This window comes from Microcebus murinus, chromosome 5 (assembly GCF_040939455.1).
Source record: "Microcebus murinus isolate Inina chromosome 5, M.murinus_Inina_mat1.0, whole genome shotgun sequence".
In the NCBI taxonomy this organism is placed as follows: domain Eukaryota; kingdom Metazoa; phylum Chordata; class Mammalia; order Primates; family Cheirogaleidae; genus Microcebus; species Microcebus murinus.
The window spans coordinates 14,631,409-14,658,029 of NC_134108.1; the positions used below are offsets into that span (position 1 = coordinate 14,631,409).

General features: G+C 41.8%; 1 protein-coding gene and 1 non-coding gene across 3 annotated transcripts in view; both read right to left on the reverse strand.

Annotated features, from left to right (window-relative positions):
• Positions 1-26,621, reverse strand: part of MTHFD1L (methylenetetrahydrofolate dehydrogenase (NADP+ dependent) 1 like) — a 192,913-nt gene that overhangs the window by 74,893 nt on the left and 91,399 nt on the right. For both annotated transcript variants that reach the window (XM_076002865.1, XM_076002866.1), the window contains exon 21: positions 166-305. In XM_076002865.1, the coding sequence (XP_075858980.1) occupies positions 166-305 (140 nt within the window). The remainder of the gene's footprint in view (positions 1-165; positions 306-26,621) is intronic.
• On the reverse strand, positions 17,926-17,987 carry LOC142871261 (U7 small nuclear RNA). Its single transcript, XR_012919515.1, has one exon. It is a non-coding gene; the product is annotated as a U7 small nuclear RNA (small nuclear RNA).

Consider the following 26,621-nt stretch of genomic DNA (forward strand, 5'->3'; position numbering starts at 1 on the left):
ACTAAACTCAAGGTGCCCTATGGTGGCAATTTGTACAAAAAGGTTTTAGCAAGAAGACATTCTAGAAAACCACAGCCATTCAGCAGGCAGGAATGTTTCCAATGCAAAATTCTCTTTTATCTTAACTAAAAAAATTTTTCTTAGGAAGTTAGCGTGGGCACTTACACTTGGCCCACCTCCGTGCATCTTCAGAGCTCGCACCGTTGCCACCAACACAACCACGTTGGGCACCAAGCCAGAAGCTCGGCACTTGATGTTGAAGAATTTCTCCATTCCGATGTCAGCACCAAAGCCAGCTTCAGTCACTGTGGGGAGAAAGCAAGATGGAAAAGCAAGAAAGCAAGATGGTGCTATGATCTTCTGAAAACAAATGTAGGTTTTGGCAATCATTGTTACGATTCAAGCTCAAAGAATAGCTTAAATTCATTTTGTTTACCTCTGCAAAGGTAAACGGATTTTTCCATCTTCATAGACAAACGTTCTACTCCATTATATACCCTAGAAAGATGGCTTTCTACTCTGCTTCACACCATCCGCTCTAAAGGATTCTTCCAAGATTTTTCTTCTAGCATTGTAACTCAGAAAGAAGCTTTTCATAATACAGATGGGATTTTCAACTTTGTAATCAGGTTCCAAATTGTATCAAAGGACAACGAAAACACGATTACAACAAAAGATCCTTTCTTACTCTTTATACTTGGAATAATTTATTTTAGTGCCACCTTATCACTTCTGCTGGTTGACAAAATTCAAGTTAGTTGAGTGCTGTAAAAATGTTGATCCTCAGACCTGATACAAGGCAGCTCCTTTTTTCCAGAATCAGAGAAAATACTCAATTCTATGCGGATCCCCTCCAATTGCTAGAACCATTATAGTAGCAAGCATGGAAATAGCAGGGAGAATATAAACATTGCCTTCCAAGATAGTCCCAGATACTAGGTCAGGGACACTTGATACACAAGGAAGAGCTCTTGGACCTCACCACTCAAGGCATGACCCATGGACCACCAGGATCACCATTACCTGTGCTTCTTGGGAATGTAGAATCTGGGCCCCCCCATAAAAATTACTGAGTCAGAATCACCATTTTAACTAGATTCTCAGGTAAGATGAATGTCCACTAAATTTGGGGAGCACATTACTCTAAAAACTGAATACTACTGATGCAACAAAAAGAAAATATTTATGAGATATGCCCTATATACTGACAATATAACAAGGCCGTAATTTATAGCACAGCTAGCATTTTTTTTACCGCCAATTCCTAAGAAATCAAAACATTTAAAAGTATAAAAATGAAGATATTTGTCCCTAGCATTCACTGAATACACACATTTTAACAAGAATGAAAGGAAATGAAAATGAAAATTGCAAACTCTAAATACATCAATCAGTTGTTCTAATTCCCTTGGTTTTCTTTTAGTACTTTGCAGGTGCTATAGTTTGGATGCTGAAATGCAGGTGGATCCCTCGTGAATAGATTAATGCTGTGTGTGTGTGTGTGTGTGTGAGAGAGAGAGAGAGAGAGAGAGAGAGCGAGCGAGCAAGAGAGAGTGCGCACGCCTGTCACTTCCCTCCCTCTTGCTTCTCATCTCTCTTCTCGTGATCTTTGCACACACTGGCTCCTTTTCACCTTCCATCATGAGTAGAAGCTTCCTGAGGCCTCATCTTAAGTAGATGCCGGGGCTATGCTTTTGTGCAGCATGTAGAACCGTGAGCCAAATAAATCTTTCTTCTTTATAAATTATCCAGTCTTGGGTACTCCCTTATAGTAAGCAACACAAATGGACTAGGATAATAATATGTTTACATAATTTTTACAGAACAGGTAGAATTTTATAGTCTGATCCTTCGCTTCAAAATGATCCGTTTTCTTGCTGTATGACAAACTTTCACAATTTACGATTATAAGTGGCAGCTTATAATTTTGCTAAGTTGATGTACCAAGATTTACAAAATTGTTCCCCCTATGACTGAACATTTGGGTTGTTTCCAATATAAACAATGTTACATTGAAAATATTTGTGCATATGAGCTTCAATCTCTTTTGAATTATGTTCTTGGAATAAATTCCCAAGGGTGAGGCAATGCAGCCAGAAGATATAAAAGTTTTTTATGACCATTGATATGCTTTGCACAAAATAAAAATATTCCTTATAAAAGACATTCCTTTTTATATAGTGTTTGGGTCAATTCTTTTGAGTTTATCAGTAGTCAAAACCAGAGAAGATTGTTTACAGAAAAAACAATCCCTATTTCAGCGGTACCCCTGGTAAGACAAGCATTAACGTTGGCATGTTGGTGGCATAGTGGCCCCCGGAAAAAGAATGCAGCTGACTTTTGTCAAAGTCATTAGAGAGTGGGCTCCCACAGGGGGAAACCCGGACAGCGAGGCCACCGCACTGGATCACACGGGACTGTCGTGTGGGTTAGGGTCACAGGTGGGATCCTGGGTCCCTCCTAGCTGTGCAACCCTGGCGAGTTACTTAACCGGAATCTCAAAGTCCTCATTTGACTTGTTGAGAGGAATAAGTGAGATGTAAAGTACTGAGTTACTGGGTTTTTTGGGGTGCATAGTAAAAGCTCACAAAAATGGATGGCATCATTCATACCAAAAGGACACAGAAATCACATTATTTCCTAAGCAGTTGTCGAATTCCTGCTACGTCCAGGCATGTTCCTCAGTGGCAGGAGCCCACTCCTGTGGTCACCATCCTCAAGCACTCCAGCCAGGTGGGGCAGAGGCCACCTGCCCTTCAGCTCCAGAGCACCAGAGGGCAGCATGCAGGGAGGGGTGGCGTTTGCCTGGGCACGTGGGGAGAGGTGACAATGGAGTCAGGCTCTGAGGGACACGGAGAATTTTTCTATGCAGAGAAATAAAAAGCTGGGAGAAGGGGGACAGAGGGCAAGGGGAGGAGAGGGAAGGTGGAAAGAATGGAGTCACAGGTAAGGGACAGAGCCAGGACAGATGCCACCTTGTCCAGATGAACGGAACTCGCCCGTCATGCCTGGAGGAGCCAGTACTTCAACCAGCAAGACCTGTTCTCTGGCCGAATAGCACCGAGGAGTGAGATTCAAGTACCCAGACTTTTATGCATGAAAAGCTGTTGAACGTTGCCCGGTAGTTGGAGTTCGATTGTTGCGCACATTTCATATGATTGGGGTTGATCCAGTCATGTCCACATTCGTTCCAGCTGGAGGCAGGTTTACACGCTGAGCTCCCCATTAGCCTGTGAGATCCGGGAGGGCAAGCACCTCGTCTGTTTGACAGGTTAACACGGCAAGGCACACAGAAGGCACTGAATGAACGTCATCGTGTATCTCCAAACCAAATAAAGCAGAGCAGACGAGAGCAAGATTCAAAACGCTTGGTCACAAATATACCGATGATGCGTTTCATTTATAATCATTTAATCCCCTGGAAAAGTTGCAGGCTCAAATTCCCTTCAAAAACCTGGCTTGCTCTCCCTTCCCACACTTGTGGGCACCATGTTCTCTTATCTGCACTGGCTCCCTCTTACCCAGAGGGAAAAATCCAAGTGCCTTAACTAAAACCCTAGGCCATGCTCATATAAACCCTAAGCATACACCCCGCCTTCATCTTCCTCACACTCCCTGCCTCAGACGTCATGCTTTAGCAAGATCAAGCTTTCAGCAGACCCAGCACACACTATGTAGCTCGTCACCTCTACCCCTCTTCTCCCATCTGGAACATTCCTGGTGCTCTCAGAGTTAGTCACTCCTCCTGCCCTCCCGTCCTCCCAGCCCACTGGTGCGCTCCCCCTCCAGCCCCTCACCTGTCCCTGCATGCGGCTCCCTAATTAGACTTGTGTGGCACCTCCCACCAGGAGGGCAGGGACCATGCCTTATTCACCTGTGTGTCTCCAGGTCCCCTGACAGCACCTGGCACATACATGTAAGTGAATTAACAGAGTGACACGTGGGAGCCAACGATGATCTCAAGTGAAGGTCGCACTCCAATGAGATAGACACATAAAATAGAATTAAAAATTTGTTTTTAGTCCTTCCTATCACATTTCTCTTTTTTTCTTATAATGTCAAAACGGTTTTACTCAAAGGTATAAATGTCGTGTCTGATAAAGAGCTATGACCATCTCAAATGTCTACATGGGCTACCTAAGGTTAATTTCACATTTTAGGAGACAAATGGGAAACAAAGAAAAAGCAGTGACAAAGAGAACTTCAGCTGAGAGAAGAAAACAGGATGCAGTAACACAGGCCCTGGGCCTGTGGCTTCCAAATGCAAAGGAAATATAGAGACAAATACTGGGGAGAAAGCAGAGGAAAGTGCCAAATTCTCACACTTTGAAAACTGTTCTGAAATACTGCATGGAATCATTTTTATGTTGTTTGTTTTCAAACGTCAGGCTGCCAAGGAAAACAGAGAGCATGGAAAAGGTATGCTGATGTGTAATCAGTAATTACAAGAAAAGTAGGAACTAATTTAATAAAATGTCACCAATAACTATGGACACTGTGGAGGGCTGTGTCTCTGTGCCTTGGCACCTCAGGGCGCCTTGATCTGAAGACCAAACCTGCCAGCAGGGTACAAAACACTCCCTCAGGCAGGTTCCATTTCTTAGGTACTTGTTGGGCATTGCCAACATAAAAAACCTGTAGGTTAAGTTTTCCTAGCGACCTGAAATAGGCAATCTATTCCCTTTTCATACCTGCTGCTCTTCATAAATTTTTAAAAAGATACAGGCCAAAGAATTATTCGATGTTGAACTTAACACAGAACTTGTTCTTCAATCATAAAGTAAGTCCACTTAGTGATTTAGCTTTCCTGAAAAGCATGTTAATATAGACTACTGAAAGCTGCAAATTTAATAAAGCTTGCGATAAAATGTTTGCACAAGCTACAACAATTATTTGTGTTGGCAATCTCTTTCCCTTTTGTTACAGCTGTCCAACTTACAGCATGAATGAAAACAGGAAATGCTGACGGATATTCTTATTGTGTAAGCATAGAAGTTATTGGATAGTGAATCTGTAGCATGGTTTGATTTAAACTTCAAAACCCCAGCTCAGAAAGGGTCAGTGGGTCTGAGTTAGGAAAGGACTATTTGGACAAAGGCTGTTAGCAACGTCCACAGGAAACAGAGCTCTGGGTTCACATGGATAGTGAAAACAGATCTCGGAAAACCGGGCCACTGGCTTTCCATGGTGATCCACGAGGGCACCAAGAGTTCTCTTATAAAACTTAAACGATGACAATGACAACCACAAAAACACCAGAACAATAAAACACTACTGGCAGGTGCAGGTGGTTATCTATGGAATTCTTCAAGGAGGGAGAGAGATGGTTTTGATATCTCCAGTTATTCTTTATATCCTCAAGTTACTGCACGCAAAGAAAGTTGCAGTGCCAATTAGGACTCGGATTTTAAAGTGATCACCAATCTGCTAACTAAAAAAAAAAAAAAAAAATTAATGTCATCACTTCATAGGGATGCCCTATAAAATACGGACTTATCAAATCCAACAGGTTTGAGGGAACTGCAGGCATAAGGTGCTCTCAGCTCCTGCTAGCTTCTCTGCACCAGGCAAAAAAACTGCCTTCCTGAGATAATGTCACGGATCCCAGAGTGTTGTCCCAGGTCCTCTTTGATGGCCAGTGTAGAGTTCTCCCTGCTATATTTGGCTTTCTACTCAAAAGCACGTTTGAGTAAACACATACATCACAGTATTTAGGAACACTCTTTACTTATTTTCATTCAAAAATTACTCACCCTCTCTTACTCTGCCTGGCATTTAAGCAATCATATACGTGCCAAGAAAACAGAAGAAAGTGCCAAATTCTTATACTTTGAAAACTGTTCTGAAATACTGCACGGAATCACTTTTATATTGTTTCTTTTCAAACATCAGGCCGCCAAGGAAAACAGAGCGTGGAAAAGGTATGCTGATGTGTAATTATAATAACAAAAGCAGGCACTAATTTAATAAGTTGTCACCAATAACTATGGACACTATGGAGTGCTGTGTCTCTGTGCCTTAGTACTTCAGGGGCCTGTGATCTGAAGACCCACCCTGTGACAAGGGGACAGGAGATGCCTCTAGATAGACTCCATTTTTTAGGTACTTCCTGGGCATTGTCAACATATAAAACTTGCATGTTAAGTTTTCCTAGTGATCTTAAATAAGCAATCTATCTCTTATCATACGTGCTGTTCTTAATAAATTCTAAAAGAGGTATAGGAATGTCAGGAAACAGCCTCCAGCACCTTTTTAACATGGCAAAGACGGGAAAGATTAAGTACCTAATAACTATCTAATTAAAAACAATCTTTCTGCCCTTTCCTTTTTCATTTTTTCTTCAATTCCCTTTGGTTCTTTCAACTTTTTGTTCATTTACCTGTATGCAGGTAAATTTGAATGCAGTTCCGTTTCACATTTACTTCTGGGTGTTTTCATGCTTTTAGTACATTTACTGGACCCATTTCTATGGAATCACAAATCATAAATATAGTTCAGTTCTTCTTGACTGGAGGCAATTCTGCGCTCTCCTCCCCCATGCTCCCCGGGGACATTTAGCAATGTTTGGAGACATTTTTGGTTGTTGTAACTGGCTCGAGTGGGGCGGCACAGGGCAGCTGGACTCCGCACCCCCTTCCAAAGAATAACCACCCAAAATGCCAACAGTGCCAAGGTTGAGACAGCCTGCTGTGGTTCAAGCAGGATGAAGGAGCCTTGTACTTTCTAGACACTGCTCTGAGAATATAAAAAATTTATTACATGCCAGACTAAAAGACTAAAAGAGCTTGGATGAAAACCAAGGCCTATCTGCCCAAGGCCCTGCTCCATCCTGCCTTGTCAATACATCGACTGCGCATGCAGCATTTCTCCAGCTGAATTGCTCGGTCAGTTTTGTGTGCAAAGACAATCTTAAGACCTCATACTTCAATGATATTTCAGCATCTAAAAAAGCTCTAAATTATTTTCCAGAACTGATAAGTGTGTCCAGGTGTGCTTTCTAATTGCATATGGCCCTGCCGTGACAACAGACAACAGGAATCTAGAGTTCTCCCCATTATGATCTTCCTTCCTTTGTTCTTTCTTTTACCAAATTCAGAATGTGTTTTTTCTCTCAGAGCAATTTATTTAGGGATTACAAATCACCTCTCCTAGTTCTAGGTTAATTGTTTGTCAGCAGTGGTGAGTCCTGGTGCAGTAGCAGGGAGTATTCTGGTGAACAAAGAAAAACCCCAGAAATAGGAAGCTCTAGGGACCAGTTGCCCGTGGACTTACTGGTACCCAACACCAGGCAGAACCAGGCCATGCAGGTGGGCAACAGTCGCACAGGTAGAGAACCAGCAAGCTTCTCGGGGCCTGGGAGGTATTTCACCACTTCCCACCTGAGCAGTCAGACCCCGAGACTTGGCCTCCCAGCCTCCTCTGGCCAGGCCCCAGCCCTCCCATCCCTGGGTGGGGAAGTGGATGCCTACAACCCTCTAGCTTGGGTTTTCCATTCCAAACTGCACTCTCCCTTATGGTCACGTGCACATGGAGGGAGAAAGGTTGAACAGTGCTAGAGGAAATAGAATCTAGACTCTTCGGACTGCCTTTTCTGCCCTATGTAAACATATCTATTCAATTGCAGCTGTCTGCAGGAATAGTTGAGTTCAAAATCACAGAGGCGCATGAATTCTGAACTTGAGCACAAGGTGGGCTAGTGAGGATCTTAATCATTTTTAAAATGAGCTTGATTTAGAACTCATTAACATTGAGGCTCTAGTTTCTTAAAGCCATGAAAGTTTACTAAAACTAAATCTTTTCAGTTCCTTAGGATGTATCTATTTAATATATGACCTTCTTTGATTTTATTGAATGTCTCAGGGTCACATTTCCATAGGGTATATAGAATCAACTGGACACATATTAGTAGACCTAACAGAAAAGGACCCAGTAAAAACCTCCATATTAATATTAGCATGTACCCTTCCTCCTCCTTATCTTTTCGGGGTGGCCAGGGTCATATGTATTGGGGAAGACTGGGAGTGTGTGTAGCCAATGTGAGGAAGTTATTGGTGACGTGTTTGGCGAATGGGAGAGAGGGGAGCAAGGTAAAGAGGACACAAGTAAGTACATGTGGACGTATTTTTGGTGGTAATAAAAACTTTGAAAATACCAGTGATGGACTTAGATGTTCTTTGGTGTCAGAATTACAATTTCCTTCCTCCGCAAAGTAAATTAGTTATACATACTGGTTCACATTATTTGGAACCATCAATAATCATCTTGTTTTGTGAAATGATTTTGACCAAAGTGAAATTTAATTTGGATGGGGGAATGTAGATGAAAATTACGAATTACACATGTTTAAAATAATAATATGTAACAAATATTATTTTTAGCTCCCTTATAAAAATCCAACTGAATTAAATCTATGAATCCATTATTCAAATAGTTGCATGTGGGCTGGGCTTGGTGGCTCCTGGCTCACACCTGTATTCCACACACTTTGGGGGACTGAGGTGAGAGGATCACTTGAGGGTAAGAGTTTATGACCCACGTGGACAATAGGAGACCCATCTCTACAAAAAATAGAAAATTGGCCAGGCGTGATGGTGTGCACTTGTAATCCCAGCTACTCCAGATGCTGAGGCAGGAGGATTGCTTGGGCCCAGGAGTTTGAGGTAGCAGTGAACTACCATGATGCCACTGGACTCTAGATGGGGCAACAGAGCAAGATCTTGTCTCAAAACAAAAAACCAAAAACCAAACAACCCCAAATAATTCCATGTTCTTGCAGGGAGTATGAACAGTTTGTACACTGTCATAACTATGACCAGCAAGCAGTGGCGTTGCCCAGTCCTGGCTAGAGACCTGGGATTTCGGATGACCACATGGAGGCAGAGCTGTTCTCTTGCACCTCCTGAGAACTGGACACCAGGAAGTTAACTGGAAACAGTAATGAATCCTGACAGGCTTGGCTACTAACATGACTTAACCTAAAATAATGGAAAGATGAAATGGAACATTTTTTACTGAGTGGTTTATGAAAACAAACCCAAGGAAGAAAAAAAAGTACAGGTTGAGTATCCCTTATCCGAAATGTTCATGACCAGAAAGACATGTTTTAGATTGTTATGGACTTTGGAATATTTGCATATACATAATGAGATATCCTAGGGCTGGGACCCAAGTCTAAACATGAAATTCATTTGTTTCATATGCACCTTATACACATGGTCTAAAGTAATTTTATATAATATTTTTTTTTTTTTTTTTTTTGAGACAGAGTCTCACTTTGTTGCCCAGGCTAGAGTGAGTGCCGTGGCGTCAGCCTGGCTCACAGCAACCTCAAACTCCTGGGCTCAAGCGATCCTCCTGCCTCAGCCTCCCGAGTAGCTGGGACTACAGGCATGCACCACCATGCCCAGCTAATTTTTTGTATATATATTAGTTGGCCAATTAATTTCTTTCTCTTTATAGTAGAGACGGGGTCTCGCCCTTGCTCAGGTTGGTTTCGAACTCCTGAACTCAAACGATCCGCCCACCTCGGCCTCCCAGAGAGCTAGGATTACAGGCGTGAGCCACCGTGCCCGGCCTATATAATATTTTAAATACTTTTGTGCATACAGTTTTTCCTGTAGTTTGACTGTGACCCATGACATGAGGTCAGGTATGGAATTTTCCTCTCTTGTGGCATCATGTCAGTGCTCAAAAAGGTTTGGATTTTGGAGCATTTCCAATTTCAGATTTTTGGATTGGAATGCTCAATCTGTACAAACATGAAGAGGTAAATACGTTTTATTTTTAAAATTCTCAGGAAAGAACAGTATCAAGAACGTTGCAATAACTTTTTCTGTGTCTAGGAATGTAACTGAGCAGGAGAAACTATGACCATTGAATCTCAAAACAAAGTCAATGTGCCAGCATTCCTGGTATGACAACTTACATTATGGAAGAAATTAAGACAGAAGGAAAATATTTTAAACTTAAAAGTTGTAAAACTGTCAATGTATTAACTCAATACAAATAGACAAAGCGTGAAACCAATGATAGAGACCCAATGCTTGCCATTATATCAATTTACTGAGTTGCAACCAGGATTTAAAAAGAATAAAAATAGGGTGAAAATATGAGGATACATCATACAAACTAAGCAAAAGCAGTATTGTTTCATAAGATTTGATTTCGTTTTTGCACACACGTGGTGTGAAATAAAATGTAATTCCTGCTCTGTATCACATTTAAGACATCCCAGAGGCGGTGGTCTAGAATCTGCCTCAGGTGATGCCTTAGCTAAGAAGTGAAGAGACAGACCTGTCAGTTTCATGGTCCTGTCTAGACCTACCAGTGTTTCACAAGCAGATCCATTTATTTTTATTTTTACTCTTATTCTTCCTGCAAAGACCCAGAAGAGAACAAGCAGATCAATTTACTGATTACTCAGGCCTGGCTTGAATAATCCGCTCAATATTGGCACAAACAGCACGGGCAGCTCTCACAGAGCAAAGATCCGAGTGTTATCCGTGTATGTGTTTATATTTAGGGTCACAAAACACAATCAGAACCCGAAGATGAAGAAAAATATCTATAGTGTTACTCTCTCTGATGCTGTGACTCATTTCCACTGACCCCAGAGCTAAATAGGAAAACATAAAAGGAGAACGCCTGGGTTAGACCAGTGACAGTGGGTGAGAGTCCGGTGACACTGTGGAAGGTTAAAGAGCCCCTTCAGATCAACTTCAGCTCCTTAGGGAAGGAGTCTGAGATGGTGTTCTACCCTCGCCATGCTGCTGGGAGCCAAGGTGGCTGTTTTCTTGGCTTTCTCCATGTGCCTAGAGAGCAGGCTAATTCAGGGATGGAAAGGACGAAAGAAGGACATCGTTCAGGATCTTCCAAAGATGAATGGGTGGCTAGCTGCCCCGGACTGCCCTCGGATCCTGCCTGCCTGCCCGGACTCCATAGTCAGAGGAAACCGCTTCCTCTGAAAGTGAGTGCGCAGGGCAAACATCTGCCTTGGACTGGGAGACCCAAACTCCCCTGCTTAGGTTCTCCAACCCAGCTCGTGAAATCCGCTGGCCTTGGGACTAGGTCTTCTTGAGCAGAAGGAGGCTTAACTTAGCCTGGCTGGTGGCTCTCGGACCCTGGGGCCCTCAGGCTCCACGGGAGCCACGGCTGAGCCATGGAGTTTGAGAAGAGGCTGCAAACATAAGAGATGGGGAAGCCACGGAGTGGCTCCGAGTAGAAGTCATCACCTAAGGAGGGAATTAGCAACACTGAAGGCAAGACAGGTGGCTTCTCTGCTGCTGCTGCTGCTGCTGACATTAAGAATGGTGACAGATGCACTTGCTATAGATAGAAAAAAAAAAAAAAAAGAATGGTGACAGGGAAGATGATGTGAATAAGCTGACACTTGATCAAGTTCTCCAAATTCAGCCCATAACAACTGTCGTGTCCTACCCCACTGGCGTAGGCGGGCCATTTTTGGGCGTGGAAACAAGAACAATCTGCACTATCTTGCTTTCCCACGTCCTTGCAGCGTGCCCGATGCAGCCACTAGCACGAGACAACCGCACTGCCCGCACGGCGGCACGGGATCGTGCAGGGATTCCGCTTCACGGAACCAGTGAGGACACACAAATTTACATTTGTCAAAATAATAGCCTTGGAAAGGAGGGCCAAACGTATTTTGTTCTTTGGCTTATTTCCAAATTAACTTCTGTTTAGAAAAAATATATATATTAATATATTATTAGAAATATGTTATTAGTGGTATATTGTTGGGAAATTTGATATAAGGAAGAAAACAAATCAAGCACTTTTAACCATTTTCACTGTAATCTATGTTTCAGGTTATCCCTTTACTCTTTGGACAGAGGAATGATGTCTTTGAGACGTCCAGGTAAACATATATTATAGGGAAAAAGTAACGAAGAATCAGGAATAATTCTTGTGTCATCCCGCCCCACTTCTACCCCATCTCTAAACCCAGAAAGAGCTGAGACTAAGGTTTGTTATGTTTCCCATTAGTATAAAAATAGAACAAACCCTCCATTTGACCCCTCCCCTTCCTCCCCAGCCTGATCTTGTATCCTCATACAGAAGTGAGTCTGACTTGGGTGAAGTATTTTTTTTTTTTGAGACAGAGTCTCACTTTGTTGCCCAAGCTAGAGTGAGTGCCGTGGCATCAGCCTAGCTCACAGCAACCTCAATCTCCTGGGCTCAAGCGATCCTGCTGCCTCAGCCTCCCGAGTAGCTGGGACAACAGGCTTACACCACCATGCCCGGCTGATTTTTTCTATATATTAGTTGGCCAATTAATTTCTTTCTATTTATAGTAGAGACGGGGGTCTCGCTCTTGCTCAGGTTGGTTTCGAACTCCTGACCTCGAGCAATCCGCCCGCCTCAGCCTCCCAGAGTGCTGGGATTACAGGTGTGAGCCACCGCGCCCGGCCTTGGGTGAAGTATTTATAGCTGATAAAAACATTAATTGTATTATATAGGAAAATACTAAATGCATAGAAATATTTAATTTTTACATTTATTATATTGGCAAAGGATATGCATTAGAAACAAGGCTTCATTATGCCTAACTAGCTTGCAAATTTCTGAGACAGGGTCCTGAGGAGCAGTTTGGGGCTGTCCCCCACAAGGACAGCATTCTCTATCTACTCGCCTTATCTTCAATGTGATGGACGCCATGCTCTGCAGACAACTGTACATCGAGGAGCTTCTACATGAGCCCAGAGTCCCTTCCCTGAACTTCTCTTACATGAGAGAAGCAAACTTCTATTATAGCTTGGTCATTTTTCTCACTGTTGCTGTTATTTGTGGGCGAAGATAATCCTATTTGATTATATGTGAAAATAGAGCCTCCTTAGAAAAATGAAATAAGAGCATTTTTCATTTCTCCCACTTCAGTTTGCACACTACTGGAACACTGTGCAGTGTTTTCTTTCTTCATACAACATGAACTCTGGGGCCTGAAGTCAAGGTTACATTTCTCATTTAGAAGAGATAGGAGGCTTGCTCAAAGTTTTGCTTATGAAAGAGCTGAGCTTTCAGAGGCTGAGATGTGGCCATCACTCTTCACTTGACACTCCAAAGCTATGCCACTGAAGGTAACTGAGAGAGGGAGGGTCACCAGCTCCGGACACTGAATTAAATCAAGACAGCAGGAGCCAGTACACATGTCAGTTTGGAGCAGCACAAGATATATATGAGCAGGATTTCAGAGGATTTTGCATTCATCTGTCTTTAAAAACTGTTTTAACTCTAAATTCTATCTCCTTTCTGTATATGCTAAACAAATGTTTTTTGGAAGAAAAAACCTGATTTTTTATAGTTGTTTTAAATATTTTTAGAAGTTATGGTCATGCAATTGGTGCCTGCCACTAAATAAGTAAAAAACAATCTACAGTCAACCAAAACATTTATGCAAATTTTATAAGACAAACAAAGAAAAAAGGAATAAACAATACAAGGTGGGGGGAACCAAAAGAAGTCACTCAGATTGCTGGTGTTCGAAATTCAGAATGTTTGTGTGCATAAACACTTGAACACATGAAAAAATTTAAAAACTCGTTAAAACATAACCAAACATTTCAGTGCTGAATAAGGAGTTTTCGATGAAAGCATAAGCCGTCCCTACCGACTTTGGAAAGGAGGCCACATGGGAAACCACTTAGAAATCTCGTGGCATTGCTCACATCTCCAAGTTTCATTTGCAGAGAGAATCTCACCCTGGCTCAAACCAGCCTGATTTACCCTGGCCATGTACTCTACCACGCATCCCAAGGGAAATTCAAGAATGTGGACAGCGACATATAAAAACCACCACCACTGCAAGAGAGTAACATAAAGCCCCTGGCTCACGATACGTGGCTGCTAACATCCAGATTTAGTTCTAAATAGGTGAAGTCTTGACCACATACTAATCACAGCTGCCAATCTTGGCTCAGGCCTCAGCCTCTCTCCTAAATTATAGACCCCTATTTCCTTCTCCTCTCCCCTCAACTAAAAACATTAATGTTTTGCCACAATTGCTGAGATCTTTCCTTTTTCAGAGGGTTCGAGCAGCAGCACAGCTGAGCTGGATCTCTTAGGCACCCTTCCTGGTGGAGCACCCCACCCTTTCCCACCATGACAACCGCAATGAACTTGGTGCTTATGCAGGATAGATTTTCATACCTTTGCTACATCCGCATACACATTCATGAACAGAATACAGTATTGTGTTGGGTGTTTTGAAAATGTAATACACTGCATATACACTTCCATAATCTGCTTTTGCACTCTGTATTTTGGAGCTCCAGCCCCATGGATATACCCAAGAGTGGCACTGCTAGGGGTACACTGTGCACATCTCTAACTGTCAAGGGGGTCCTTTCAGGGAGGAAGCCCTAATAGAGAACACTTTGTCCTCTCCTACCCCTCCTTTAATCTACTTCAGTAAGGTCAATGACTTGTCTGATGGAGGGTTGAAAAGAACTGTCATCTTGAAGCACAGTCCTGGCAACAGTAACTCTCTGCAAAACCATTCAGAAGTTCTCATAGATTTAAAATGATCCATGACATCTCAAGACACTGAATCTATGACTCCAGTCCATCTGCTCTCCCTATCTCTGAGCCAGCTGAGATATTTATGATTCCTTGAATGCAAGAATCTTTCTCCCCTCTGCCCTTCTTCCTTGGATTGCATCTTACTCCTTCTCCAGGGCTTGCCTCATTGCCATCTTCTTGGGCCAGTGTCACCAGAGCCACTATTTACAACTTGTTGATTTCTCCCCACCGGTCATTGAAAGCATAACATTTCAGATTAGCATTTATTCCCCTCCAAAATATGACCTCAGCTAATGCTAAAACTCATCTCCCCCAGATGTTAGGCCCTAAAACATTCCCAGAATCTACCAGCACTTTTCATCAACTTGCTCTTTGCACTCTGCAAAGAGTGCATTTCTCCTTACTTCCCATGGCAAATCACCTCGGATGTTTCAAGTCAATTTTTCCTTTACAAAAAAGGCACAAAATTAACACACAGTAACTGTAAAAATTTCAGCATGCCATGATACAGAAAATATAAATGCAAATCACTGTGACCCCATTCCCCACAGGTAGATAAAAGTAATCCTTGAGGCCAGGCGTGGAGGATCACACCTGTAATCCTAGCACTCTGGGAGGCCAAGGCAGGAGGATTGCTTGCGACCAGGAGTTCTAGACCAGCCTGAGCAAGAGCGAGACCCATCTCTACTAAAAATAGAAAAAATTAGCTGGGTGTAGTGGCGTAGGCCTGTAGTCCCAGCTACTTGGGAGACTGAGACAGGAGGATTGCTTCAGCCTAGCAGTTAGAGGTTGCAGTGAGCTATGATGATGCTACTGCCCTCTATCCAGGGTGATGGAGCAGGACTCTGCCTCAAAAAATAAAAATAAAAAAGAGAGAAAATCACTTGATATACTTCTATATCTTTTCATTGCATAGATTTATATTTCATGACTTTTTTAACATTTGGAAATGTATTGTAATTATGATTTTTGCAATGTGACTTTTTACTTTATATATTGTGACTGTCTTCCCATGTCACATATATTATCTACCAGTGCTTTCCAATAACTTTGATGTCACACCAATACTATACTTTTATTTTGCTATTTGCTTGAAGCTTTATGTTTTAATTTTCACAATAAAAGTTAATCTATCTTTAGTCTGAGTATATTGTGATACAAGACAAGGTTTATGTTTTAAAATTATTAGTCAAATGTCCCAATATCATTTAATCAGTAATCCATCCATTTGCCGCTGATTTAAAATGCCTTCTTCTGTCAAATTATTAATTTCTACATATAATGGGAAAAGTCTGTTCAGGGACACTCTAGGGTGTTCCTCTGCTATCAGTTCTCCCTGTCTATCCATCTTTTTACTGTGCCAGCATTACTCCGTTTTGGTATCTAGAATTAGGGAAGTCATCCATACATCACGGTTCTTTTAATTTTTTTCTTGTCTGTCCTCATGAATTTATTCTTGTAGAATCTAGACAAATGTTTGCTAATTTAACTTCCTCCACCGCTTTTATAGTAAGTTCAGTATAGTACAGCATGGCACAATATAGTACAGTAATTTTGTAGTAATTTATATTAGTTTGACAGAGGAATGTTTTTGTTTTTTTGAGATAGGGTCTTGCTCTGTGGCCCAGGTTAGTGGGTAGTGGTGTTATCATAGCAAAGAGCAACCTCAAACTCCTGGGCTGAAACAATCTTCCCACCTCAGCCTCCCAAGTAGCTGGGACTACAGGTGCATGCCACCAGGCCTGGCTAATTTGTTATTTTTTATAGATGTGGAGTCTCCCCACGCTGCCCAGGCTGGTCATGAATTCCTGGCCTCAAGCCATCCTCTACCTCGATTTTGCAGAGTGCTAGGGTTACAGGCGTGAACTACCCTGTCTTGTGATAGTTAAATACTGATTATTCCCATTCAAGAATATGTTATATGTTTTACTATTTATTCAGGATTTTCTATTTGTCGTTCAATAAAAGTTTATAGTTTCTTTCTATCTGCTAATTTCTTATTAAATTTATTTCTAGGCATTTTATTAATATATTTTGGGGGACATGTATAAATAGGACTTTTGTCCATTACAGTTTCTGTTTAATGTTAATATAAAGGATAACTATTTTTTTTTTTTTTTTTTTTTCTTTTGCCTTGTTATCATGTTCTGGAAAAAAGGATAACTATTGACTGTTACATATTTACATTGCATCCAACTAGCAAATGAAAACTTTTATTACTTAAAATATATTTTCAGTTGACCATTTTGAATTTTCTAGTTATGCAATCATTCTGTATATAAATAATAATAAACTTATCTCTTCCTTTCCAATATTTATGCTTTTTTTATAGTTCTTATTTTATTGCATTGGCTAAGACTTCCAGAATAATGATGAATAACAATGGTGATGATAAGCATTCCTGCCATGTTCCTTATATATTAGGTGTGCCTTTCAGGTTAAATACTTACTGTGGATGCTGTTTGTTAGTTTCTGTTTTTGAATTTCATTTAAATTCTTTTTTCTTTATCTCTTTAATCCCTAAAGTTAATTCTTTTTTTTTTTTTTTTTTTTGAGACAGAGTCTCACTTTTGTTGCCCAGGCTAGAGTGAGTGCCGTGGCGTCAGCCTAGCTCACAGCAACCTCAAACTCCTGGGCTCAAGCGATCCTCCTGCCTCAGCCTCCCAAGTAGCTGGGACTACAGGCATGTGCCACCATGCCCGGCTAATTTTTTGTATATATATTTTTAGTTGGTCAATTAATTTCTTTCTATTTTTAGTAGAGACGGGGTCTCGCTCAGGATGGTTTCGAACTCCTGACCTCAAGCAATCCACCCGCCTCGGCCTCCCAGAGTGCTAGGATTACAGGCGTGAGCCACTGCGCCCGGCCTAAAGTTAATTCTTTACTCTGCTTTATTTTGAACTGGATACTCAAGAACTTTGTAATTTACATAGTACTTTTAAATCTTAGAGAGGTTTCTATTGACATTATTTGTATCAAAGCATTAATAGCTAAAACAATACTTTTACGGCTGCAGCTAGCAAGAGGCTTAGGACTTTTAGAAAGTCCTAATAATTTATGCTTCTCCCCTTTCCAACCCCAAAAAGCCTAAAGAGGTCCACAAAAAGATATACTAAATCACACATTCCTTTAGCAATGGCTACTTCCCCAAATTCCTTGCTCAAAAATCTATTATGTTTTATTTGTATAAATAGAGCAAAATATTGTAAATATACCAAACATTGCTAAAAACAACCTCATATAATTGCGATTCTTTAAAGTACAGCTTATATAGGGAAGGGGTAGCCTGACTCCTTTTTAGCATGCTCAGCCTGAATGTTCTCAGCCAAGATCAGGTAAGACAGCAGTCACACGATGCAATTTTTTTTTTTTTCATGGGAGGGGGGAGAGGGTCTTCCAGTGAGGACTGGAAAACCTGCTAGACCAATTCTAAAAGAGCCGTAACACTCATACAATGTAATTTTAAAAATCATTATGCAATGGATATTTTTCAAAAATTCCTCAAAAAGCCTATACATTTTGTGAATTTCAAAACTGAAGTTTAACCTCTGAATCACATTTTAAAATCATTTTACGGGCCGGGCGCGGTGGCTCACGCCTGTAATCCTAGCACTCTGGGAGGCCGAGGCGGGCGGATTGCTCGAGGTTGGGAGTTCGAAACCATCCTGAGCGAGACCCCGTCTCTACTAAAAATAGAAAGAAATTATATATAAAAATATATATACAAAAAACTAGCCGGGCATGGTGGCACATGCCTGTAGTCCCAGCTACTTGGGAGGCTGAGGCAGGAGGATCGTTTGAGCCCAGGAGTTTGAGGTTGCTGTGAGCTAGGCTGACGCCACGGCACTCACTCTAGCCTGGGCAACAAAAGTGAGACTCTGTCTCAAAAAAAAAAAAAAAAAAAATCATTTTACGTTAACTTCCGTAGCACTGCTCTGTGCATGACAGTGTTTTGACAAGTGTCTCATTTTAACTCCACATTATATGATGGCAAGCAGAACTACATTCTAAGCACATTACTTAGAATATATATACATCATAAGCAGGGATGGGCTATCTTTTTGAAAATAAATTTGCATTTTTATAGCACACAAGGTAACAGTCAAGGTCAGGTTAGATATTCCTAAACTTCCAAACGTCCTCCCAAAACTTTTTAAATGTAATCGCTTTTAATTAATTTATTTAATTACTGCTTCAACAAAGCCACATGGCAACTATGTCAATGTTTACCATAAAAATCGAGTGGCCATTCAGGCAGTTTTACCAGTGGATAAGTCATTTAGTTGCCTGGAGTGTATTATTCGTTTTTCATTCAACGAACATTTACTTGGTGCCTGTTTATGTGCTGTGCACAGGGCTATGTGATGATATTCTGGAATCAGTGCCAAAGCACAGTGGTGCCAGCAAAGGCTCTGGAGCTCAGGGCTTCAGTTCAAATAAATCCTTGCTCCCTTCCCACTACCTGGTTCCCTTTGAGGCAACTACTAACTCGCTCTGTTGTTCGGTTATCTCATCTGTACTATGGGGCTAATTCTGGCAACTGCCCCATGGGCTGTTGTAACAATGAAATGAGTCACCACATATAAAGCACCTAGCAGGGTGCCCAGCACGTAGCAGGTCCTCCAGGAAGGAGACAAACTCCTCATTGTTAGCAAAGATCTACCTGTGCCTGGAGCTGCACCATACACTTTATCTGAGTCATACCTGTCATCCTCACGCTGCCTTGTATGTTAGGACATGTTACTTCTCATGGCTTTGCAGACAGAGAACTGGGGCCTGGGAGGGTGGTCAGACCCCTGTGGAGGGGGTACCACTCCTGGGGGAATGTCTGGTGGTCGGGAATTGGGAGCCACCAGGGATGATGGACTTGTTGTCACCCAGAAGACGGTCCCACAAAGACCTGCCCCACATCCCACCCCACCAGACGTTCTCTTAGTTGGCAAACCTGTTTAGGATTATAGGAACCTAGAACCCTTCCCTCCAATCTGTCTTACATAAAACACAAACTGTTTTTTCGAGAGATCAATATGTACTGAATTATTAAGGAATGCACACAAGAGTAAACACCGAGGAAAGATTAGACTTTGTTGTCTTTGGAACTTTGCCAAGAATCGTTTGCTTTTTCAGAAAAATTGCATCATCACTGCCAATAACCACCAGTGACATTTGAGTTGCCAACAACACACATGATCCTTCTGCATTTGTGGCTGGCCTGTCCACTGCTTCCGGCATGGGTGCAAGCAGCTAACCACTCACAGTATCTTCCAGTGTAGTCGAAATGCCTTCCAATTGATACAGACTGAAATATGCAGCATACTATCACAAATACTTTTATATCACAATTAACATTATGTCGTTTTGGGAAGTTATATATAGAAGGTTATGTTACATATAGGTTTCATTTCAGAATAATGAAGTGCTTGTTATACAGAGGGCACTGGGCCTGTTGAGTTTGAGGATAAATGCCTGGGCTGCATAACTTGCTCAAAGACACAGAACTGACAAGGATCAGAGCTAGGATTTGAACCTGGCTGGCCCTAGAACCCATGTTTATAATTGTGATACTTTCATTTTTTTTGAGACAGAGTCTCGCTCTGTCACTCTGGGTAGAGCACAGTGGCATCATCATATGTCACTGCAACCTCTAACCCCTGGGGTCAAACAATCCTCCTGCCTCAGCCTTCCGAGTAGCTGGGACTACAGACATGCACCACCACCCTGACTAATTTTTCTATTTTTAGTAGAGATGGGGTCTCTCTCTTGTTCAGGTTGGTCTGAAACTCCTGAGCTCATGAGATCCTCCTGCCTTGGTCTCCCAGAGTGCTAGGATCACAGGCATGAGCCACCACACCCAGTTTATAATTCTGACACTTCTGAAGTAAAAAACTTATTTACTGCTCTCTTCCTTTGCAAGTTCTTTGATCTGGTGGGTGGTTCATCAGATATTTACTCAGGGCTTACCCAGTGCTGAGCACTGTTCTAGAAGCTGGGGATACAGCAGGGAACCAAAGGACAGTGTGCCAGTCTAGAGTGGATTCATATTCTAGTGGAGAGACAGACAGGGCTCAACTGCACACACACGTCTGGTGGAGGCAACGGCGGAGAGGGCGAGGGTGCCAGGGAGGTGGGGGTGCTCTGTCCGCTAGAATGTGCGCGGGAGGCGTCTCTGATATGTAAGCAGACACCTGGATGAAGCTGGCAGCAACCTGCGAAGTGTGACGGAGCTTTGAGAAGTATACAGAGACTGTGCAAAGGCCCTGGTGGGGAACGCCCAGTGGAGCCGAGCCAGGGGCTAAGCAGAATGAGTGGACGGCAGGGCAGCAGGAGACGAGACGAGAGGAACGCAGGGGGAAGGGTAGGTTGGGCTTATTCTGTGCGATGGAAAACACTGCGAAGTTTGAGCAGAGCTGGGCAGGCTGGGCATGGTGGCAAGCACCTTGAGTCCCAGCTATTGAGGAGGCTGGGGTGAGAGATTGCTTGAGCCCAGAGTTCAAGTCCAGCCTGGGCAATCCAGCAAGACCCCATCTCTAAAAAAGAAAAACGGGTGTTAAAAAAAAAGCAAGACAGAAAGAAAAATAAAAAAGCACACCAGAGAAGATTCTAACACAATAAAATACCACATTATTTTTGCAAATCTGAAACTTTTTGTTATGTACTTCAGTAGCAAGAAAAGAAGAAGACTAAAATTAAAAGCTTTGCTATTGTCTGGTTTCCTGAATAACACAATTGGCATGGGAAGCTGATTACAGCATAGCACATACAGGTCAGTTTCAGCTCCTGGGATTTGGAATTTAAGTTATATCACAATGCAAGTTAATTTAGAGCTTTTTTTAAAGTGAAAGTCCTTGATTTGGGCCCTTAGATGACCACGGATTGTAAAGGAAACACATTTATAAAAGCTCCCCAATTAAGTTCTGCATTATTGACTAGCACTTTCCTGGAAGTAAATGCATTTAGAATAATAATCAGGTGCTACACATATGGACCCACAGACTCCACACGGTCGGTTAAAAGTAACACATACTAAGTGACTTAGCTACTCTACTTTCAAAAGCATTTGCCTCTGGTTTCTCTGCCCCTGGCAGTGATGGCCTTTCCCAAATAAGGAGTGAAATCCCTAAAGTTTTGATTATCGTCCCTTTTGGCACCGAGAGTCTATTTGAGATGTTAAATATGCCAGTTAGATTTAAGACCATATGTTTTTAATTTGAATGTTTAACGCCGCTCGAAGATTCTCTGCATTGCTTCTCAACAATTTTCATGTTTAAATTTCTTCCCTCCTCTGCATTCTAGAGTAGTGGAAGGCTCAGCGAGGGGGAAAGGCACTGAAATGATGTCGCCTAACAGTGCCTGCTGGCTTCCTGCTTCCTCCCAGGCAACCAGGAAGCATTTTAAACCAGGCTGTCTAGAAGCATTGTCCGAACCCAAAGGAGGGTTTTTTAAAATAATGAGAGTCCCTCGGATTTCTCAGATAACCCCTATGGATAATGGTCCTGGATGAGTTCCAACGAGAAGGACACAGCAGCTGTAGCGTTTCCCATCGTCAGAACTCTAATTGCGCTATGGGTTTCATTTATACACACACGCGACTTTAAAAAGTGTACTCACACAGATATTCATCACTTGAAAGAGTTGCCATGTTTCCCTGAAAGTAAGACCTACCCATAAAATAAGCCCTAGCAGGATTTCTAAGCGTTTGCGAAACAGAAGCCCTACCCCGAAAATAAGCCCTAGTGATGGGCGTGGCTGTGCAGTGCATCTGTACAACCCATGCATTTTGTCTCCGAGCGGTCAAGAAGATGAGGAGTCCTTCTCATCTGCCCCATGAGAGCTCTACTGCTTGACATGAGAGATTGGGGCCGATGGTTCTAAAGGAAATAGAGTACCAAGAAATTCAGGATAGAATTTGGGGTTTGGAGAGTTATGATGATGTTCCAGAAGAAGACGACTTAACTCTATTTGAATAAATGCAGATTGTTGTACTGTAATTAAAAAAATAACACATCCCCTGAAAATAAGCCCTAGGGTATCTTCTTGAGGAAAAATAAATATAAGACCCTGTCGTATTTCTCGGGGAAACATGGTATGTGTGTGAAGGTTTATCTTACAAGTAAAGATCCTTGGCACCTAAAGTGGTGACAGTAGCAGGCACCAGTGACTGCTGAGTGTGTATCAGAGCCCGTCCTTTCTCCAGCAATACTTCATGCCTAGAACGTGCCTTGAGATACCACTGGAGACACAGAGCTTTGGAGAGTGTAAGTGACCCACCCAGGGTCACAGCCAGCACATGGCAAAGAGCAACTCAGACCCAGGTGACTGGAAGCTGCAACCTAAAGAAAATCATCTCCATTATCTCGATTTTCACTGTATTATATAGCAGAAAATGACCCCTACATTATATTGGCATCTAAATGGGTGCTCGGATTACAGGCATGAGCCACCACGCCCAGCCAGGTAAAGACATTTAATTCAAAGAATCTTGTAAAATATTAAAGTAAATAGAAAATGTAGAGTTTCATCATAAAATTAAACCCTTGCTTTTCCAACTTCCAGGGGATGTTTTACAATGAATGTTTGGAATTGAACCGTAATAGTTACCAGAATCAATACAAGGCGGTTAGAACGGAGACTTTCACTTCTCCAAAAGATCATGTACCACTGCCCGAGTAAAGCCCAGCAGCAACAGGTCAAGGAAGAGTCAGGGAGAGATGGTGCCTGTAACTCCTTCTAGAAGAACAGCTGACCACCACCTGCATCAGCCGTGGACAGCGTGGGACCTTGGACAGGGAGAAACGTGCAACCGGCTGATCTGGATCTATGGAAGGTTCATGGTCCTTCTCTTAGGGCTGGGGCTGACAACCATCTCTGTTCGAAGCACCAAGGAAGAAAAGCTTACAAATTGTATGAATTGACGAAAAGGGACACCATATACAAACATAAATTCTAAGATGACTAAAAGCCTCAACGTAAGAGACAACATTTTATAAGACAATATAAGAGATTATGCTTATAATCCCCCAAAGCAGAAATCATAAGGAAAAAGGGCAGACAAGAAGCGGTACAATAAACATATTTAAAAGATAAGCCACACAGTGGGGAAGAATTTATAGCACACATTGGCAAATATTCAGAAAATATAAAGGGCTTCTATAAATTACTGAGAAAAAGATACATAACACAACAGAAAATAGATAATTCACAAATGCCTGGAAACATCCATCAATATGCTTAACCTCACAACTATAAGGAAATACTACTTTACTACTATCAGATAGATTATTAAAAGCTAAAAAATCTAACAGTACAGATGTCAGGAAGAATGTGGAGAAATCAGAAATCTCACAAACAGCTGGTAGTAATATAACTTGGTACGATTTTGGGAAATAATTTGGCTTTATCTATTGAATTGATACTAAGCATACTTTTAATCCCCCAAATCTCACTCCCAAGCATAGACTCTAGAAATCCTTTAGCACTTAATCACAGAAAATGTACAAGAATGTTCCCTGCAGTATTATTTATAACAGAAGAACATTGGAAACAATCTAAACAGAACAGAACAATCTAAATGCCAATGAAGACAATCAATGAAGATTATAAAAATCCATGCTATATTCATCAAAGGAAGACTACATTGCAGGTAAAATGAGGATTCTTTGATCACAGCTACATGAGTACATGCAAAGGTGTAAAGTTGAACAATCAAGTTATATAGTGTGGGGTTTGGTAAATTATCACCAGCAGGACAAATCCAGCATCCTCCTGTATGGCCTGCTGTTTTTTAAAAAATATTTTTAAATTTTAAAATATTTGAAAAAGATAGCAGAAGAATAGTATTTCATCACACATGACAATTACATGAAATTCAAATGTCAGGGTCCATAAATAAAATCTATCAGAACACAGCCACACTCATTCATGGACCTTGGCTGGTTTATGAATTTATGTTGTGCCAACGGCTTTCTAAATTGAATATTTCTAACAGAGACTCTATGACCCACAAAGCCTAAAATATTTATCATTTTGCCCTTTACAGGAAAAATGTGCTTACCCTTGTTGTACAACAATGTAGACAGTAACATTTATTCATATAGATAATTTGAAAACACATAAAAAATACAAAAAAGAGCTATACATCTGTGGTTCCCAAATACACACTTAGTTGCTGTGAAGCGTGGCAGCGAACTCCCAGGAGCCAAGCGGTATTTAAAATTTTTGAGGGAAACACGGTAACACCTGACATCCACTGGACACTGCAAACCATACTACTAGTTGGAGGGTGCCCACCATTTCAAAAACAGTACTCCACATTCCTTTCAATGACATCATACATTTGCAAAGCAAAATATTTGGCAGGTGCCTCAGTAAAAAGCAAACTCCACGTGAAAACTGACATGGAATGGGAAATGAGGTGGGGAGTGTGGACTGGTTACAAAGGTTGAGAAGTTGTTCAGTGCCCAACAAGGACACGCATCTCATTACTAACGCATGGTAGTTATTTAAGAACAAAATAGTAAAAAGTATTATTTTTCCTTTGAATTCCTGTATATTATGCTCTCAGACAGCGACTAAGTTTTAAGGGCGTAAATACCCATTCAGCTGTTTGGACCGCACTACTTAATAAATGGAAGTTTTAGGGATCTCTCTCGGCCTGGGCTGCCCTGAACAACACGGCAGAGCCATCCATCAGGGTGTCGTGAACAGAGGAGATGTGGGAGGCTACTGGACACATACATGTGTGGTGAAAGTCTAAAAACACCCCCAGCCATGGTAATCCTAACCATGAGTGTGCTCCGCTATAGAGAAGCAGAAAAAAGGGTGAGATCAAGGAGGGATTCATAGGAATTTCAACTGTCCCCAAAGTCTGATTTCTTTTTTAAAAACGAAAGCACATATAGCAATAAGTGAAGGTTTTGATGAAGCCGAGTGATGGGTGATTATTAATTTGCATATTTTCCCATATTGTGTATACTCAGAACATTTTACTTTTTCATTTTTTCTTTCCCAGGGGCAGAGGACCATCTGTTGAAAGAAAAGAGGGTTCCTTTACATAAAAACATGGGAGGAGAAAGATAACGCCAGGGAAAGGCTGGTTCAGAGAAGTGAGAGAGGAATGAGATTCAGCACCAGGCAACATAAAAGAAACCAGAACTCCAGAAACAACACAAAACAAGCTCCCCTCGAGTTAGGCTTTCTTGAATACAGGGGTGAAAAAACACTGCCCAAGATTTCCTGAGTTAGCACGGGATCTTCAGCCAGGGTCTCCAATAATCCAGCACGTCTTACCCTTGATTGAATTAAGGATACGATCACTGAAGAGGGAAACTGGGAGTGTCATAACAGAAGTGGAGCCTAGGCTGAGATCAGAGTTTTCAAATAATGTACACAGGGTGTGGCCGGGGAGAGCTAATGCTTAGAAGCCTGAGGACCACTCAACATCAGATTTTTTTTTTTTTTAAAGGGTGGATGAAATCATAGGAATGTTTAGTTTGGCCTGGTTTTCTTCTACCAAAATGAAGGAATATTTACAATTTCATAGCAATAAAAATGGAAACAGAGAACAAGCCAGTAGCTGGGTGTAGCCACCAGCAGAGACCTCTAAAGCCCAAGAAGAAAGATTTGAAACTGTCCCCAAAGGACATGGGCTGAGGGGAGCAGCAGGAAGACAGAGTGGGACTCAACGACGTCACCTTTAATCAGCAATCTACTGGGGAGGAAGAAATGTGGAAAGTAGGAAGGAGAAAAGGAAAACAAAACAAAAGTAATCCATCACTGTCAGCACATACTGTGATATATTGGCACATTATAATTATACTGGCACTCTTTGTAAAATGTGACCATCTGCCGTAGGTCACCTGAACAGGACTGAGCGGAGCCAGGTAAAAAGAGTTAAGAAAATTCCAGAAGGCAGAAGAGCCGACTGACAAACCACAGGCTTTGGCGAGAGGGGCCCTCAGGTTACATCTTCTGTCACTCACTGGGCGATCATGGACAGGTGTCAGAATCTTGCTAAGCTCCCGCCACACAGTCTGTAGGACGAGGATAATAACACTGACCCCACGAAACCGTCGTAAGGATTACGT